The 14,306-nt window shown below is 50.3% G+C and overlaps 1 protein-coding gene across 1 annotated transcript in view; it reads left to right on the top strand.

The window, feature by feature from the left end:
• Tgfbrap1 (transforming growth factor beta receptor associated protein 1) overlaps positions 1 to 5,248 on the top strand; it is a 42,214-nt gene extending 36,966 nt beyond the window's left edge. The window contains exons 11-12 of the mRNA XM_051204238.1: positions 583 to 1,016; positions 2,766 to 5,248. Of these exons, the coding sequence (XP_051060195.1) occupies positions 583 to 1,016; positions 2,766 to 2,942 (611 nt within the window). The 3' untranslated portion in view covers positions 2,943 to 5,248. The remainder of the gene's footprint in view (positions 1 to 582; positions 1,017 to 2,765) is intronic.
• The last annotated feature ends 9,058 nt before the right edge of the window (positions 5,249 to 14,306 follow it).

Raw genomic sequence — 14,306 nt, 5'->3', positions numbered from 1 at the left:
TTGTTCCTTTCAGGGAAGCATATTTTTTAAATTGGAATAAAGGGCACTGAAAAATGGCTTTTTGGGTAAAGTGGATATTTGGATTTTATCCATTGGTTCTGCATCTGCAGATTCAACCAACTGTGATTCTGAAAACATTTCACCCTAAATATCGTAGCCTTACAGTCAGCCAGGTTTGCATTGTATCCTTAGTCCTCCACCAGAGGTGAGCTAAAGTATATAGTGTTAGTTACTTGAAAACACTACAGGGGAGGGATTTGGGGCTCTTTCTTGGAGAGTCTGAGGACACGGAGGGAGGGACAGTTGTTCCCCTGTGTGTTAGTGGCGAGATTTCATACTAGGAATAGACAGAGTGACGCCATGGTAACTGCACACCAGGAGCTGGGATTCCAGTGATGCTTAGGGGACTTTTGAGACCAGACTTACCCGCCTCCCTCAACCATCTAGGTGGCAGTATTTAGCAATGTCTAGGTAGCCCGGTAGCCTGCTGTCTACACAGGCTGTAGGAGCAAGCAGGTGAGCTCAGCCAGCCAGCCAGCCAGCCCGACCAGTCTGTTACTGAGTGCCAGTTTTGCCCGACAGAGAAGATCCAGGGTGCCGGCCTGCCCATGGAAAGCGCCATCCTCCACGGGAAGCTGGGCGAGCACGAGAAGGCCCTGCATATCCTAGTGCACGAGATGGGCGACTTCTCTGCAGCCGAGGACTACTGCCTGTGGGGCTCCGAGGGTCAGGACGCAGCCAGCCGCCAGCGCCTTTTCCACACCCTGCTGGCCATGTACCTCCGCGCGGGCCCCTCCGCCCACGAGCTGACCGTGGCCGCTGTGGACTTGCTGAACCATCACGCCAGGGAGTTTGATGCCGCCCAGGTCCTGCAGCTGCTGCCTGACACGTGGTCAGTGCAGCTTCTCTGCCCGTTCCTCACGGGGGCCATGAGGGACAGCGTCCACGCCAGGAGGACCACACAGGTGGCTCTTGGCCTGGCCAAGTCGGAAAACCTGATTTACATGTACGACAAGGTGAGTGCGTGGCGCTTGTGCTTCTCTGCGAGTCCTTGTTCCGTGAGAAGTGAGTCCTTAGCCCGTAAGGTGGGGAGGGGGGTCCTGGTTAGCTCTTAACTCTCCACTCTACATGTATTGAGTGTTTCCACCAACATACAGAGATCTGTGTGAGCAGAGGTAACGTCAGTGAGGCTTTTTTCCCCCCCCATTTGGGCACTGGTAATTATGCAAGGGTAGAGCTGGATGTGGTCACTCACTGTAGTCCCAGCACCTGGGGGTGGGGGGCTGGGGCAGTAAAATGGCCAGGACCTCAAGGTCAACCTGGGGGGGGGGGCGCACAGTAAGTTCCAGACCAGTCTGGGCTTCGTTGCAAGACCCTGTCTCAAACAAGCAAACCCAGGAAGACTGTGTAATGAAGGCCGGTAGTAAAGACCAGGGATGCTCCCCAGACACATTCTTTATGTCTTTTGGAGGGCTTTGTGGCATCGTGGTGGTGTCTTTTGCTGTCCTCTCTAGTGCACGGAGGACAGAACTGAACCTTGTGACAGTCCCATGGAGGAGCTCAGGAGGAAGTACCGCCCTCCTAGGCCAGTTCAGAGACCCACGCGGCTGGCTGGCAGAGCAGGAATCATTTATCGTCCCGTGTCACACGTAGGCCTGGGAGATTCCGTGTCACCCCCCCCCCATCCCATCTTTCCGATCCCTTCTTGCTTCCCAGCACGTGCCCTGGCCTTAGCTGCCTGGCTGTGTGGCCTCCTTGGCACATGCCGACCCCACCACCTGCGGTATTTTGCCATTTCCTTTGTGAACGCCCAGTCAGCACTTGGCCTCCTGTTTCCCTCCACCTTAAAGCCTTCTGCCTACTCGCATCCCTTGTGTGTGCATTGGCAGCTCCCTCTTACTTTTAGATTCTGAGGGCAGGGGACCTTTCTTTATGCTTCCCTAGTGCCAGCCCTGGCATGCTGCAGGGATGCATGTTCATGCAGGGGAATTCCCTGAGTTGAGGCTCTTTGCCCCTGTCGGTAGACCGACTTGCCCAGATTGATGGAGAGATTGTACAGAGAAACCTTAAGTTATGCAACTCAAGTCTTAATTACCGGACAAGGGGTGGGGGACAATCCTGACAGGTCCTGTTTCTTACTGACTTTGAAAACATGAACTTGTGATGTGAGAATGTTCCACTAATTAACTGAGTGACTGCAACCAAATCCATGATTTGGGTCCTGCTTTTTATTTGCAAATGGGGGTCTGACTTGGTCCCACTCAGCTCTGAGAGCCCACGCTTTTGTGTCCGTCTGGGGTTAAGACAGCCAGCGCTTTGAGAATGCCGAAGGGGAGGGCTCTTGTAGAAGTTTTCAGACACTAGTTCCTGGGGCTGGAGAGATAGATGGCTCAGAGGTGGAGAGTGCTCATTGCTCTTGCAGAGGACCTGGTTCAGTCCCCAGCGCCCACACGGTGGTGGCCCGCATCTTCAGATCCAAGGGTCTGACGACCTCTTCTGGCTTCTGCAGGCCTGTGATGCACATAAACTCAGGCAGGCACACACAGATACAAATGAAAATGGGTAAATCAGTCTTCAAAAACAAAAGGGAAGCAGCTCTGCCCCTTCCTCTGTCTGCTCACTAAGAATGGTTCTGTTTATTCCCATTTCTTGTGTCCTGTGTCAAGAAGTTGATAGGGCACAGTCCGGCAGCTTCCGTAGTCCACGGCAGAATGTGCACCCAGCCTGACTCAGCCTCCTCACTATCCATTGCTTTCCGTTTGCAGATGAAGCTGAAGGGAAGTGCCGTCCGGCTCTCAGAAAAAAAGCTTTGCCAGCTCTGCCAGAACCCTTTCTGTGAGCCTGTGTTCGTCAGGTGCCCAAACGGAGGGCTCATGCACACCCACTGTGCTGCCAGCAGACACGCAACCCCCAGCTCGCCCAGCCCCGGCACTCGGACTTGAGAAGTGTGGTTCCAGGCTGCAATGGGGATTCTGAGCCCTTTTCCAAACCTGCTTTGTCCCACCCAGTCAGCCAGAACAAAGGGAAGGCATCTGGCTGCCAGGGAAATGCCATCACCTCGCCACCGATTGTTCTGTGTGTGAATGTAAACGGAAAAGGCCTGAAACCCCAAGAATAGCGGCAGGCCAGAGACCACCCCATCCAGGAGGGTTCTGTCATCCAAAGCACAAGCCAACTTTGAGAAGCACGCCCTGCAGCCTGGGCGATCCGAACACAGGTTGGGCCCGGAAATGAGGCCCCGCCTGGCTCAGGGTGCAGAGTCCCGAGGCGGGCACCTTGCCTTCTTGAGGAGGTGCGTTCTTCATAGAGGCTGCGCGTGTGCCGCTGAAGTGGACATAGTTTCTGTTCTTCCCATCCAGCCGTCGACCTTGGAGACCCTCTGCCCTGTTCACTTAAGCACTCAGTTGGTGTAAGGTCCTGTGCTTCCGACTGCCTGCCTAGCACATGGAGATCTGTTCAGAAACATAAAGCTTGAAGCAGGAGGGATGGAGAAATGGTTGCACCAACCCTGACAACCTGTATTCAATCCCCAGACCCTACATGTGGGAGGAGAGAACCAGCTCCCACAGGCTGTCCCCTTTTCACGGGCGCACACGCACGGGCGCACGCACGCGCACACATACACACACACACACACACACACACGGGGGAAGAAGGAAAAGAGATGGAAGTGGGAAGCTGCTTGCCCGTCCTGAGGTCTGAGGTCTGCATCAGAAAGGGGCCCTCGGGTTGTGTGAGTTCGTTTCCATCCACTTGATTGGACATACACAGCTAAATATTATTATTTGAATCCATATAATCTGTGTAGTTTTCTCTCGTTTGGAATTTCCTCGGTCATTTTCATTACAGATACCCCTTTGTTCACTAAAGTGTACCTCCTACTGAATACTTGGGAAAATCAAAGGGAAACGTGATGAGTAAACCAATGAGCCTTCCGGGGGAGGCTGGCGGTGGCAGCCTCCGCCCTGTGAGCTCTTCCCGCAGCTGTTTGTGCTGTGTGGACCTCAGGAGGCAGTCTGGCCAGGCCGCCTGATGTGCCCACACATCTCTATGGCTGCTGAGCTTCCTGAGCCCTCAAGGGAAAGGCCTCGTCCGTGACCAGCTGGACCTGGTGTGTCTGCGTCGGGTCACAAACCAGCTGCAGCTCCTGCCATTTCACTGCCCTCTTTCAAGTCATCTGTGAGAACCTCGGGACAGACAGACAGACAGACAGCACACCCTCTTCTGTGATACCTGGGCTGACCGAACACACCCTCTCCCCACCTGCCAGACCTCCCCTCAGTGTCTTCACACAATGCTCCCCGGACTTACAATGATCAGGGTATTCCTTTCCTCTTGGGACTCCGAGTAAGCCAGGGAGTAAAAAGCATCTGTCACCGTCCATGGGGGGGGAGGGCTGACACCCTCTTCCCTGTGTGCGTTGAGTGTCTAAGAATAAATGAAGTCTCCTTGCAGCTCCCCTGTGTCCCAAGGATGACTGAGAACACTCTTCGCACTGAATGCCATACAAACCCATGAATTGGTGTCTTAATTCCCAAAGAACGAGTTACCCCACGAGCAGTGTGAAACTTGAAAGCTCCCTGCACAAAATGGCTCGGTCTCAAAGGGCTTGTGACTGCTCACTCCTAACCTAGTCTCTTCTCTGAGTGTGGAGCCACAAAGCTGAACAGTTCAACCCCCACCGAATCCTTCTACGAGGGGGAGAAGATTCGCCCTCATACGTTACAAATCCTATCTCCTCACCTTCCTCACACTCTCCCCAGGGCTGTTTCTCCAATCCCATTTTAAAGATGAACACATGGTCCTATCCTCACAGCCGGTAACTGTCCGTTGAGTGGTGCCGTGATGACTGGAACCGGGCCTTTTCCCTCCCTTTAGGCTCTGCCCAACCATCCCAGTCAGAGAGCAGCGTGGGCTGAGATTGGTTCGCATTCATATCTGTTGGGTGGGACTGTTTAATTGGGGGAAACTGTTTTATCTGCTGTTGCCCACAAGGTGTTAACGCAGGCCTGTCACCTAGGCTGTGAGAGGCTTCACGAGCCATGCTCACACTATCGGAGCACAAAGAAGTGAGTGCTTGGTCAAACTCACGTGGCATCTGTCGCACAGCTAGGGCAGCCCTTGCCTTCTGCTTGCTCTCCCACAGGAAACCCTGTCTTCATAGCTCCCTTTGCCTCTTAATGGGTCCCAAATCCACAAGATGTACAAATGTAAACTTGTTGATTTTATTAAAATTCTTCTAATTCTTTGTTCTTTTTTGTCATTTTTTTTTTAATACTAAAAATTACCTCGCTGAAGTGCTGGTCTCTACCCATGCTGTCCCGTTGGAAGGAGTTCTAGAAACCCTGTGCCCGTGGAAGTACCTGCAGCAGCTGCGGATGCCCCCTAGGCTCTGCTGTGGCTTGGCTGGGTTTTAACCTCTCCACCTCAGCATTTATCTCCTGCATATTCCTAGGGCACCCTCGTATACTCAGGTGAACAATGCACTCAACAGTTCTGCACCAAGGTTTCAAATGACTTGGCCCATCCTCCCTCAAATTGAATGCCCTTAAGCCATAGGCCCCTGCGTTCCTGACTCTGAACCCTCTTGCCTTTGATACTCTACTTCTGTGGGGTGAAGAGATGCCTCAGTGGGTGAGAGCACTTGCTTGCAAACATGAGGACATGGTTTGCCATCCCAGAACCCATGTTGGAAGCCAGGAGCAGTTGGCGACAAGCCCAGAGGTATGGAAGGGCAGGGACAGCGTTGCTCCAGGTTCAGTGAGACCCTCCCTGTCTTCAGGGAATGAAGGAGAGCGGTAGACAGCCCTGTTGGCTCCATACACCCCCCCCCCTGAAATGGCACACAGGCACATACCCCGTTTCTTCAGATCAACCCCGGCCCCTGAAGTGGTCACAGCAGTCCTGATCCTGTTGAACGCCAGTCCTGTGTCATGGGCTAGCATCCCACCTACCCATCCATCTCCGAGCAAAGGGACTTTCTGACTCTTCTAACCCTCCTGTATCGTCACATAGTCAGGTAAACCTCACATCAGTGGAGTGTGGCGCGCTCAGATTTCAGACAGGGAACTGGGGTGTTCTGGTGAGTTTTAGTTTGGCACCAGGCCAGCAAGGAGACCCAAAAACTGTGCCAGGCCCACTGTTACTCAAACTACCATGGGTATGCTTTCAGAGATGCGGGGCCATGGCTAGGACAGTCTTTTTTGTTTGTTTGTTTGTTTTTACACGCTGGTATCTTAGTGTCTCTTAGCATATTAAACAGTAAGGAAGCAAGAGAGGCTGGAGGCTGGTCAGGGAAGAAGAGGTTCCATTCCCACCCAACTGTGGGACTACTCCGAAGATAAGAGACAGGACCGAGTGGTAGAGAAAAAAGTAAATTGTCCTAAGTGGGTTTTGTGGAGGCAAAGACTGTTGTCTGCTTCACTTAAATGGGCTGTGACTTGTGTTAGGAGTAATTAGATATTAACTAATACCCCATTTGCTCCTAGCGGATCTGTCAACCTTAGCGTTTGAAATGAAAATGCGCAAGAATCTGGACCATATGGACCGGAGACCTTTTCACCTTCTCAGAAAAGCTCAGTGGCTGCAGCGCCATCTAAAAGCTTGTTAACATGCTGTTGGGAGGAAAGTGCGGAATTAATGACGCCTGCTTTCCTTTAGCTTGCAACTGCGGAAGGGAAACAAATGGCTATAATTCAGTTCTGCAGCCTGAAGTTGTAAATTAGCTAAATGAGATCACGTGGCGAGAGAGAATTAGAGAGCAACACACAGCTCCTGAACCAAGTGAGACTTTACCAAAAAAGATGTTAGGTACCAGGAGATCTGGGTGCGACTGCCTCTGATACCCCACCTGGACACAGTCGTGTCTCTTGGACCTTGGGGTCTCATCCATGATCAAGGGATAGAGCTGGGTAGCACTGGAGGTCCCTTTAGGAGTTAACTTTCCCAGCAAGGGGATTGGGGTAACGGAACGGGCATGATTCAGCCTTCAACGCCCAGTGATGCCCAGCACATCCACCCAGCACAGACACTCCTACTCAGCAGCATGGCTTCAGATCTGCCTGCACTCACACACCTCAGTGCGTGGTCACTGTCCAGGAAAGTGACCGCCACGGTCATCCACGTGGGTTCTAGCTGTCTGCTGCCCCTGTCTGTACTAAGAAGGACTTGGCTCTGCGTAAGGGCTAAGAGACCTGCTCGGGGTCCCAAAGGTGAAACTCTCTCCAGGAGCGAAGGAGAGGGGTTAAAAGACGTCTGTAGTAACCCCACACACAATCTGAGGGCCGTGCTCTTTATCCTTCTATTTCCACTCTAATAATCCCGTCCTACCTCTGACTACTTCCAGGCTTCCTCTAGCTTCTTCTATTCTAAAAACTCTTCTCCTTCGGGAGCCTTGAAGTGATAAATTCTCTCATTGGTCAAAAGCACATTCATAGAAGAAGCGATAAGTAGCTGAGCCATTTACCACAACAGCACAAGGGTCTAAGGCCATAGGAACAAAACCATGACCAGACAGGGAGGGCACGGTGCCCAGTGACAACTTTAAGACACAGATCTAGTGTTAGTAGACAGGCAAGTGAAGAATAGGCATGCTTTTCTTGGTAACCTTGGTTGGACATCTGTGACTCTGACCTTGTACACAGCTGTAAGGTTACAAACTTACCATCTATTTACAAAGACGCCTTTAGTTTGAACTTGTTCTGAGGTGGAAGGGAGATAATTGTGCTCAGTTAGTCTGAGTAAGAGAACAAGGCAGGTGTTAACGATCGTTAACACCTGCTGTGTCTCCCTCTCATGGTCCCTGACTGCTTTGCCTTTGGCATCTTCAAGTCCTTCACCACTACGGTCCGGTTCATCTTTCTTAACAGAACATTTTCCCACTTGTTTTGAGACAAAAGTTTTCCCTTCGGGTTCCGTTTGTGTTCTTCTCAGGTCAGCAGACAAAGCCCAGCCTACTCTCAGGAATATGAATTCCTGCCTACATCATCGCCTGCAATTAAGCTGGCTTGTTCTGCCTCCCTACTCAGTGGCCCACATAGACAACTGTGACTTACCTGGCTCAGCCAACACACATGATAGAATTAGGGGAGCCAGGCTGCCTACTGTCCTTCACTCCTCCCCTCTTAGGGCATTACAGGAAAAAAAAAAACCTAGATTCATTCTGAATTGTTTCAATACGTTGCTGAATTACAGACCACCGTTGACTGAGGCTTATAAATATGTATAACCAAATGCTAAACTTTTGCTTTCTTGGGAATTAGAGGACAAGGAAGCATTCCCTTGGCTATTTGCATAATAATGCACACCTCTGTAAACAGTTCCTTTGATTTCAAATAATTTACCAAAGTATATTTATTTCCTATGAATAAACCACCACGTCAAGAAATCAGTGTTATGCCCCAAAGAAAAGCAGTAACTGCTACTATGTTGCCAATGTGACTACATTTAAAAAGTGCTCCTCTTTCAAACCACAAACATATACCCCATAAAAATGATCATTGCAACGTTGCAAGCACTAATAAATTTTTTGTGTGTGGGGGGGCAGGGAGCAGGGTTTAGCAGCCACACACACCCCAGAAATATGAGGACAACTCAGATCATTGGGCTTGGGAGTAATCGTTTTCAACCACCGAGCCATTATACCAACCCTGCAAACGCTTTCCTCTTCCATTTTATTTTATTTTTATGTGTATGAATATTTTGCCTGCTTGCGTGTCTGAGCACAACATTCATGCAGTGCCCAAAGAGGCCAGAAGAGGGCGTTGGCACCCCTGGGACTGGAGTTACAGATGGTTATGAGCTGCCACGCCATACTGGAAATTGAACAGGGTCCTCTGGAGGAGAGGGCGTGTTCTTAACCGCTGAGACCCCTCTCCCGCCCCCTGCAGCCACTTTTTAAAGAGGCTGTATTTTGAGATTTAATTTTTTTTTTTTTTTGTTTTGTTTTGTTTTTTATTTTCTGCATATAGGCGCTGGCTTGCAGGTGTGTCTATGCTCCCCGTGTGTGAGGTACCCAAGAAGTCCAGCAGGGGCGCCAAACTCTTTCGAACAGTGGTGAGTTGCCTATTCAGAAACAAGAGCCAGACGAACTTATATAGGGAAGCAGGGCAGGGCCAGGTGCCTACAGGTCTCAGCGTATGACAACACAGGCAGGGGTGTGGTTCACAGTAAGTCTAATAATTGTCCTCAACCTTTCTCTGTATACAACCATCGGGTCTTTTGGTTAGGGGAGATGCCCTACCTTCAGAGCCTTGGTCATGTCCCTCCTTGGAAAATTGCTGACCCCCCATTTTTAACTGAGTGGGTCACCACTGCACCTATGAAGTTGCTGACAGCCTGATGAACTGGCCAAGATGTGCAGGGTGGAGTTGGAGTCCTCTGCCTCACTTTGTTGGAGGAGCAAGGTGACCTTTTGAAGGGTGTAAATGGTGGAGATGGGATCTGGTCTGGGATGGGATGCGTAGGGCTGGTGTTCCACTTCTCCACGGGCACGAGCTGAGGAACAGTATCTGAGTGAGTGAAAACCAGCCTGTTTCCTCTCTCTGCCGCTATGGGGAGCCGGGAACTGCAGATTCCCCGGCGTGTTTGCACACCTGCTTTGCAGGCCTGTGTCCTGGGTAATCTGTGTGGAATAGACCGAAGCAAAGGTTATCTAATTATAGAGACTGGGCATGCCTAGTGTGAGAGCGTCCTGTAAGCATCATTATCTCTGCTCTGTCACTGTAATTTCACGCAACCGAACACCAGAAGCAGGCAGGGTACTCTCTGTCCTGTGTGAGCTTAATTTGCTTCCCGCTGTTGTCTTTTCAGGTATTCTCTGTTTACATAAACACTGGAAAAATGAGCTGCTTCGTAAACAATGGACAGAAGAGGTCAGCTGTTCCCAGCCCACTGTGGCCTTGCCCGGGGTGCTTAGTATATTACTTGGGTGGGAGGGGAGAGAGAGAGAGAAAGAGAGAGAGAGCTAATAAAGCTACTCTATGTGTGTGGAGAAGGGGAGGATGGTTAAGAATTGGCTGGTACAAGAAGTCCCGTAATGTACAGAGACATGGAGTGGATTCTATATAAATGACCTTAAAGGTCATGAGCCCCGTGGTCCAGTGCTTTTGAATGTATGTCTTTCCCAGTCCACAGACCTATTCGAGGGATTGTTTCCCCTTTCTGTCTCTATTTCTGTTTCTAAGCATGGGTCTCGGGTGCAGTTATTTGTCTTGGGAGGCAAAACAAACAAACAAACAAACAAACAGAGTCCCAGAAACTCCAGCAGGTGCCCTGTGGGACTCAAATCTATGCTTATAACAAACAAGTGGGCTTTCTGGGTCTTCAGAACCCGAAAGCCCGAACACGGGTCTCTTTCCTTATAATTTGTACAGCCTGAGGCGGGGTGATAGCATTAGGTGATGGGATGTCTGGGAGGTGGACTCAGAAGAGGTGTGGCTGATATAAAAAATATGGAGTGCATCCTCTGGGGAATGTGGGAGGCAGCTAGGAAGGAGCACTTGGGTATGTCTGGCAGGAAGAACCCCAGCAGGGACCACAGGCACCTGCTCAAGTCATAAGATGACATCCAAAGGTCTGTGCTTGGGGGAAAGTGCTTTCTCCATAGCCTGGTCTAGCTGCTCAGTAGATTCATCAAATCCCAGAGGCAATCTGGAAGCCTTGAGGGAGAAAAGCTTAGAGTTTCAGATAATGTTTCTCCCTGATTCTGTTCACCCTTGAAAGCATTTTCTCTTTTTAAGCTTTCCACTTTCCCTTATGCATTCTCTAAGGTGTTCGGTTTGTCTTTCATGGTGAGCAGTGACCTCCCTTCATGGTGTAATAAAGCGTTCAAAGGCTCCCTGATACCACTGCAAAGCCCCGAAATGGAGGCGTGTGGCAGCAGCATTTCAATGAGCAAGGGAACTGGAAATACATTTCCCCCGAGGGGTGTGTATCGGGAACACCAAGCCTTTCCGATAAGAATGCTAAATGGGCTTGGTCCTCCCCCACCTCCGTAGGGAGTGCTTGGCAAATGGACAGCGGATGCTGGAGGCAGCAGCAAAGAGGGTTGGAGATGGAACAGGGAGCTATAGGGAAGTAATTTGTTCTTCCTAACTGGACCGTGGGGACCTGCAGGTGTTTACTTACACACCGAGGGAGGCTGGACCAGAGTACCTGGGAGAAACGACGTAGACAATAATTTTATTTTGGTTGTGGTCTGAAGGTGTGGTCCATTCACTGTGGCTGCAGAAATAGAAGGCTGCATGGCCACATCTGGGTGGCCCAGGACATAGAGCACAGGACACTCATACACTCCTCTGACTCTCCTTCTTAATTAGTCCTGGGCCCGGCTCACAGTAATCCACATTCGAGCAGAGCCCTCCTGCTCCAGTTTATTCCCCCCTCTAATCTCTTTCACAGACACACAGAAAAGCACGTCTCCCAGGCGATTCTAAATCCCGTGCAGTTTAACAATGAGGATGAACTCTGACAGAAGCCTGAGCTCTTCTCACAAACAACAACAACAACAAAACACAAAACAAAACTAAAACCTTTTCTGTTCCGATGAGTGTTGATGGAGCTGTAGAGTAAGCAGCCCTCTCATGAAGCTGGGTGTGGCTCCTCTCTTGTCCCCTCTTGGACAGTGATCCTTTTTCCCAGAGTGTCTCGTCCTTAGCTTTCTCAGGATGAAGGGCAGGGGACGGGAGGGAATCTTGAACTCTTTATTACAGTAACCTACAACGCTTGCCCGGAATGACACACACCCTCATGCATTTGCATTCACACTGCCTGTTATTAGGATTCCTATGCATTCTGGGACCTCTCATTTATTTCTAAGTTGTGTGGTAAACTGGCAGATACTATGGGGAGTCCATTAAATCCCTCCTTTCCTCCAGGAGCAGCAAACTACGGCTAGGTATATAGCCTCACGAGAAAGCACTCCAGGTCCCAGCCTTGGTTGTGTGCCCATGGAGGACAGGCTATGTGGAGAACATTGATCTCACATGCTTCTCCATACGAGCTCCACCCTCATATGCCGGAGCACGTGGTTGCAGCTCTGACTAGCCCACACTGTGAAGACCATAAATATGAGGAGGATAATGGAAAACCGGGGGAAAGTGGCAGCCTGAATGATGGCCAGAGTGCCTAGCCATTTAGAAATTAATGTCTGCTTCCCAAAAGCACTTTAGTGCTGACTGCCTTCGCTGTATCAGCCCTACGCCTCACCTAGACGATGGCTCGCACTTCACACTGTCTCCCTGGTTTTCCGTGTGTGCTGTAGGAGCCAGGACAGCCCTCAGAAGAGCAGGTGTGCACGTGCAGCTGTTTTTGCCAGGTGTAGGGAATGGGGTTGCGCTCATTGTCCATGCCACTCATCCATCCCATCTCCCCTGTCGGCTGGCTCACGGTCCAGCAAGAAACTTGATGGAGTAATGGGATGCAAGTGAGGCCATATGGCAGACTTTTCCCTTTGAAGTCCATTAAATGCTTTGAAATCTTTGGCCACGTGAGTCTGAGCACTATGAGGGAACGCAACAAAGAACTCTGTAGGGTGTGACCCTACTTCTGGCATACGAACTCTGGGATTCCCAGATTAGTCATTTCTTTTGTATGCTCCTGTGTGGCTAGGGCCTCCAGGGTGCTTCCAAGAGAAAAAGAACTTTTCAATCCTATTCCAGAGGAGAGCTGATCATGGTGGTGTCATTGGTCACAGCCGTGTAGTGAAGCCTCCATAGCAACTCAGAGGATGGGTGCAGATGGGTTTCTGCCTAGTGAAGTTTTTGCTGGAGGGTTACACCTTGGAGAAGGTGGGAGGCAGAGTCCTCCTCCCTTCAGGCCACATCCTACTCATCTCTCTCCACCTACCTGCCCATCTGTACCCTTTGCAGTTTCCTCTGCAATAACGAGGTAAGTGGAAGCAAAATGTTTCCCCGGTTCTGTGAGCAGCTGTACCAAATTAATCCCACCTAGCAGTTCATTATGGGAGCTCTGGTTTATAGACCATTACGCACTTCGGCTACTTTTTGTGCAGTTACCTGTTTTGTAGGGGGGGGGCGGCATTGTGTAGTCTTAGGGACTGAGCCCCCAATCTGTGGAATCTGATGTTACCTCCAGGTAAGAGAGTACCAAACTGAATCAAGCCAGATGCTGCTCTAATTGGAGAGATGTCTCTGTTTCGTTTTAGTTCAGAAAATTTCAGCAGCCTATTTCTCTAAGTTCTGCTCTAGCCCATAAAAAGGATAAGCCAATAGAAAGCAGGTGCCCAGTCCATCTGAAATAATTACGATCTCTAAATCCCAGAGCCTGCCACTGGCCAGGCCTTCTGTGGGCTCTACCTATAAATCCATGATTTCCATTTGTTTGTTTATGTTGATGGGGCTGGAGGCGGAAACTAGGACCTGGAGATTGCTAGACAATCACACTTCCACCAGGGACACCTCACCCTTTGCTTGCTCATCACCAAGGCTTTGTGCCTGGGAAGATTCCCTTTATTTCCAGGATGAGAGGCATGAGGTCAGGGGGCAGGGGATGAGAAGCCCCAGGATGCAGAGCATCTGGAGCACTTTCTCCACATTACAAATTACATTTCTGTAGGACTCAGGCCTGAGCACAGGCATCAAGCCCCCTCCCAGCTATAGAGAATGGGTATGGCGGTGCCCACTGCCTGAGCATGGGGAGCCGACCATTCCTGCTCATTCCTGAACTCAGTCCCAAACAGCCTGTTCTGTGAGTTATTCGGGTGGGAAACACACAAAGTGTTCAGGAATAGGAGAAATGAACCTAGGTTTCCATTGTCCATTTTAATGCTCGAAACATTCTTGGGACTTTGCTGGTTTTTGTTTTGTTTTCTTCTTCTTCTTCTTCTCCTTCTTCTTCTTCTTCTTCTTCTTCTTCTTCTTCTTCTTCTTCTTCTTCTTCTTCTTCTTCTTCTTCTTCTTCTTCTTTTTAACATTTATTTGCTTTTATTGACCTGTACGCGTGTATATACACTATGTGTGCGCCCAATGCCCGCAGAGGCCAGATGAGGGCACAGGAGCCCTTGGAACAGGGGCTAAGGACACCCACTAGTCACCACGTGGATGCTGGGAGCCAAAGCTGGGCCCCCTGCAAGGGCAGTAAGTCCTCTTCCTAGCTGAGCCGTTGCTCCGGCCTAGACCCCTTTGCTTTGTTTGCTTTTACTCCAGCTGCGGAGACCAAGGTTGAAGATGAAAAGATGGGGGCTGATGGGTAAAGGTGCTTGTCACCAAGCCTGGGAACTCAACTTTGTACAACTTCAATTACCTGGACCCACACGGTAGACAGAGACACCTGACTCCCACAAACTG

Source organism: Phodopus roborovskii, unplaced genomic scaffold (genome assembly GCF_943737965.1).
Source record: "Phodopus roborovskii unplaced genomic scaffold, PHOROB, whole genome shotgun sequence".
NCBI classification, from domain to species: Eukaryota; Metazoa; Chordata; class Mammalia; order Rodentia; family Cricetidae; genus Phodopus; species Phodopus roborovskii.
This window is presented reverse-complemented; position numbering and strand designations above follow the sequence as displayed.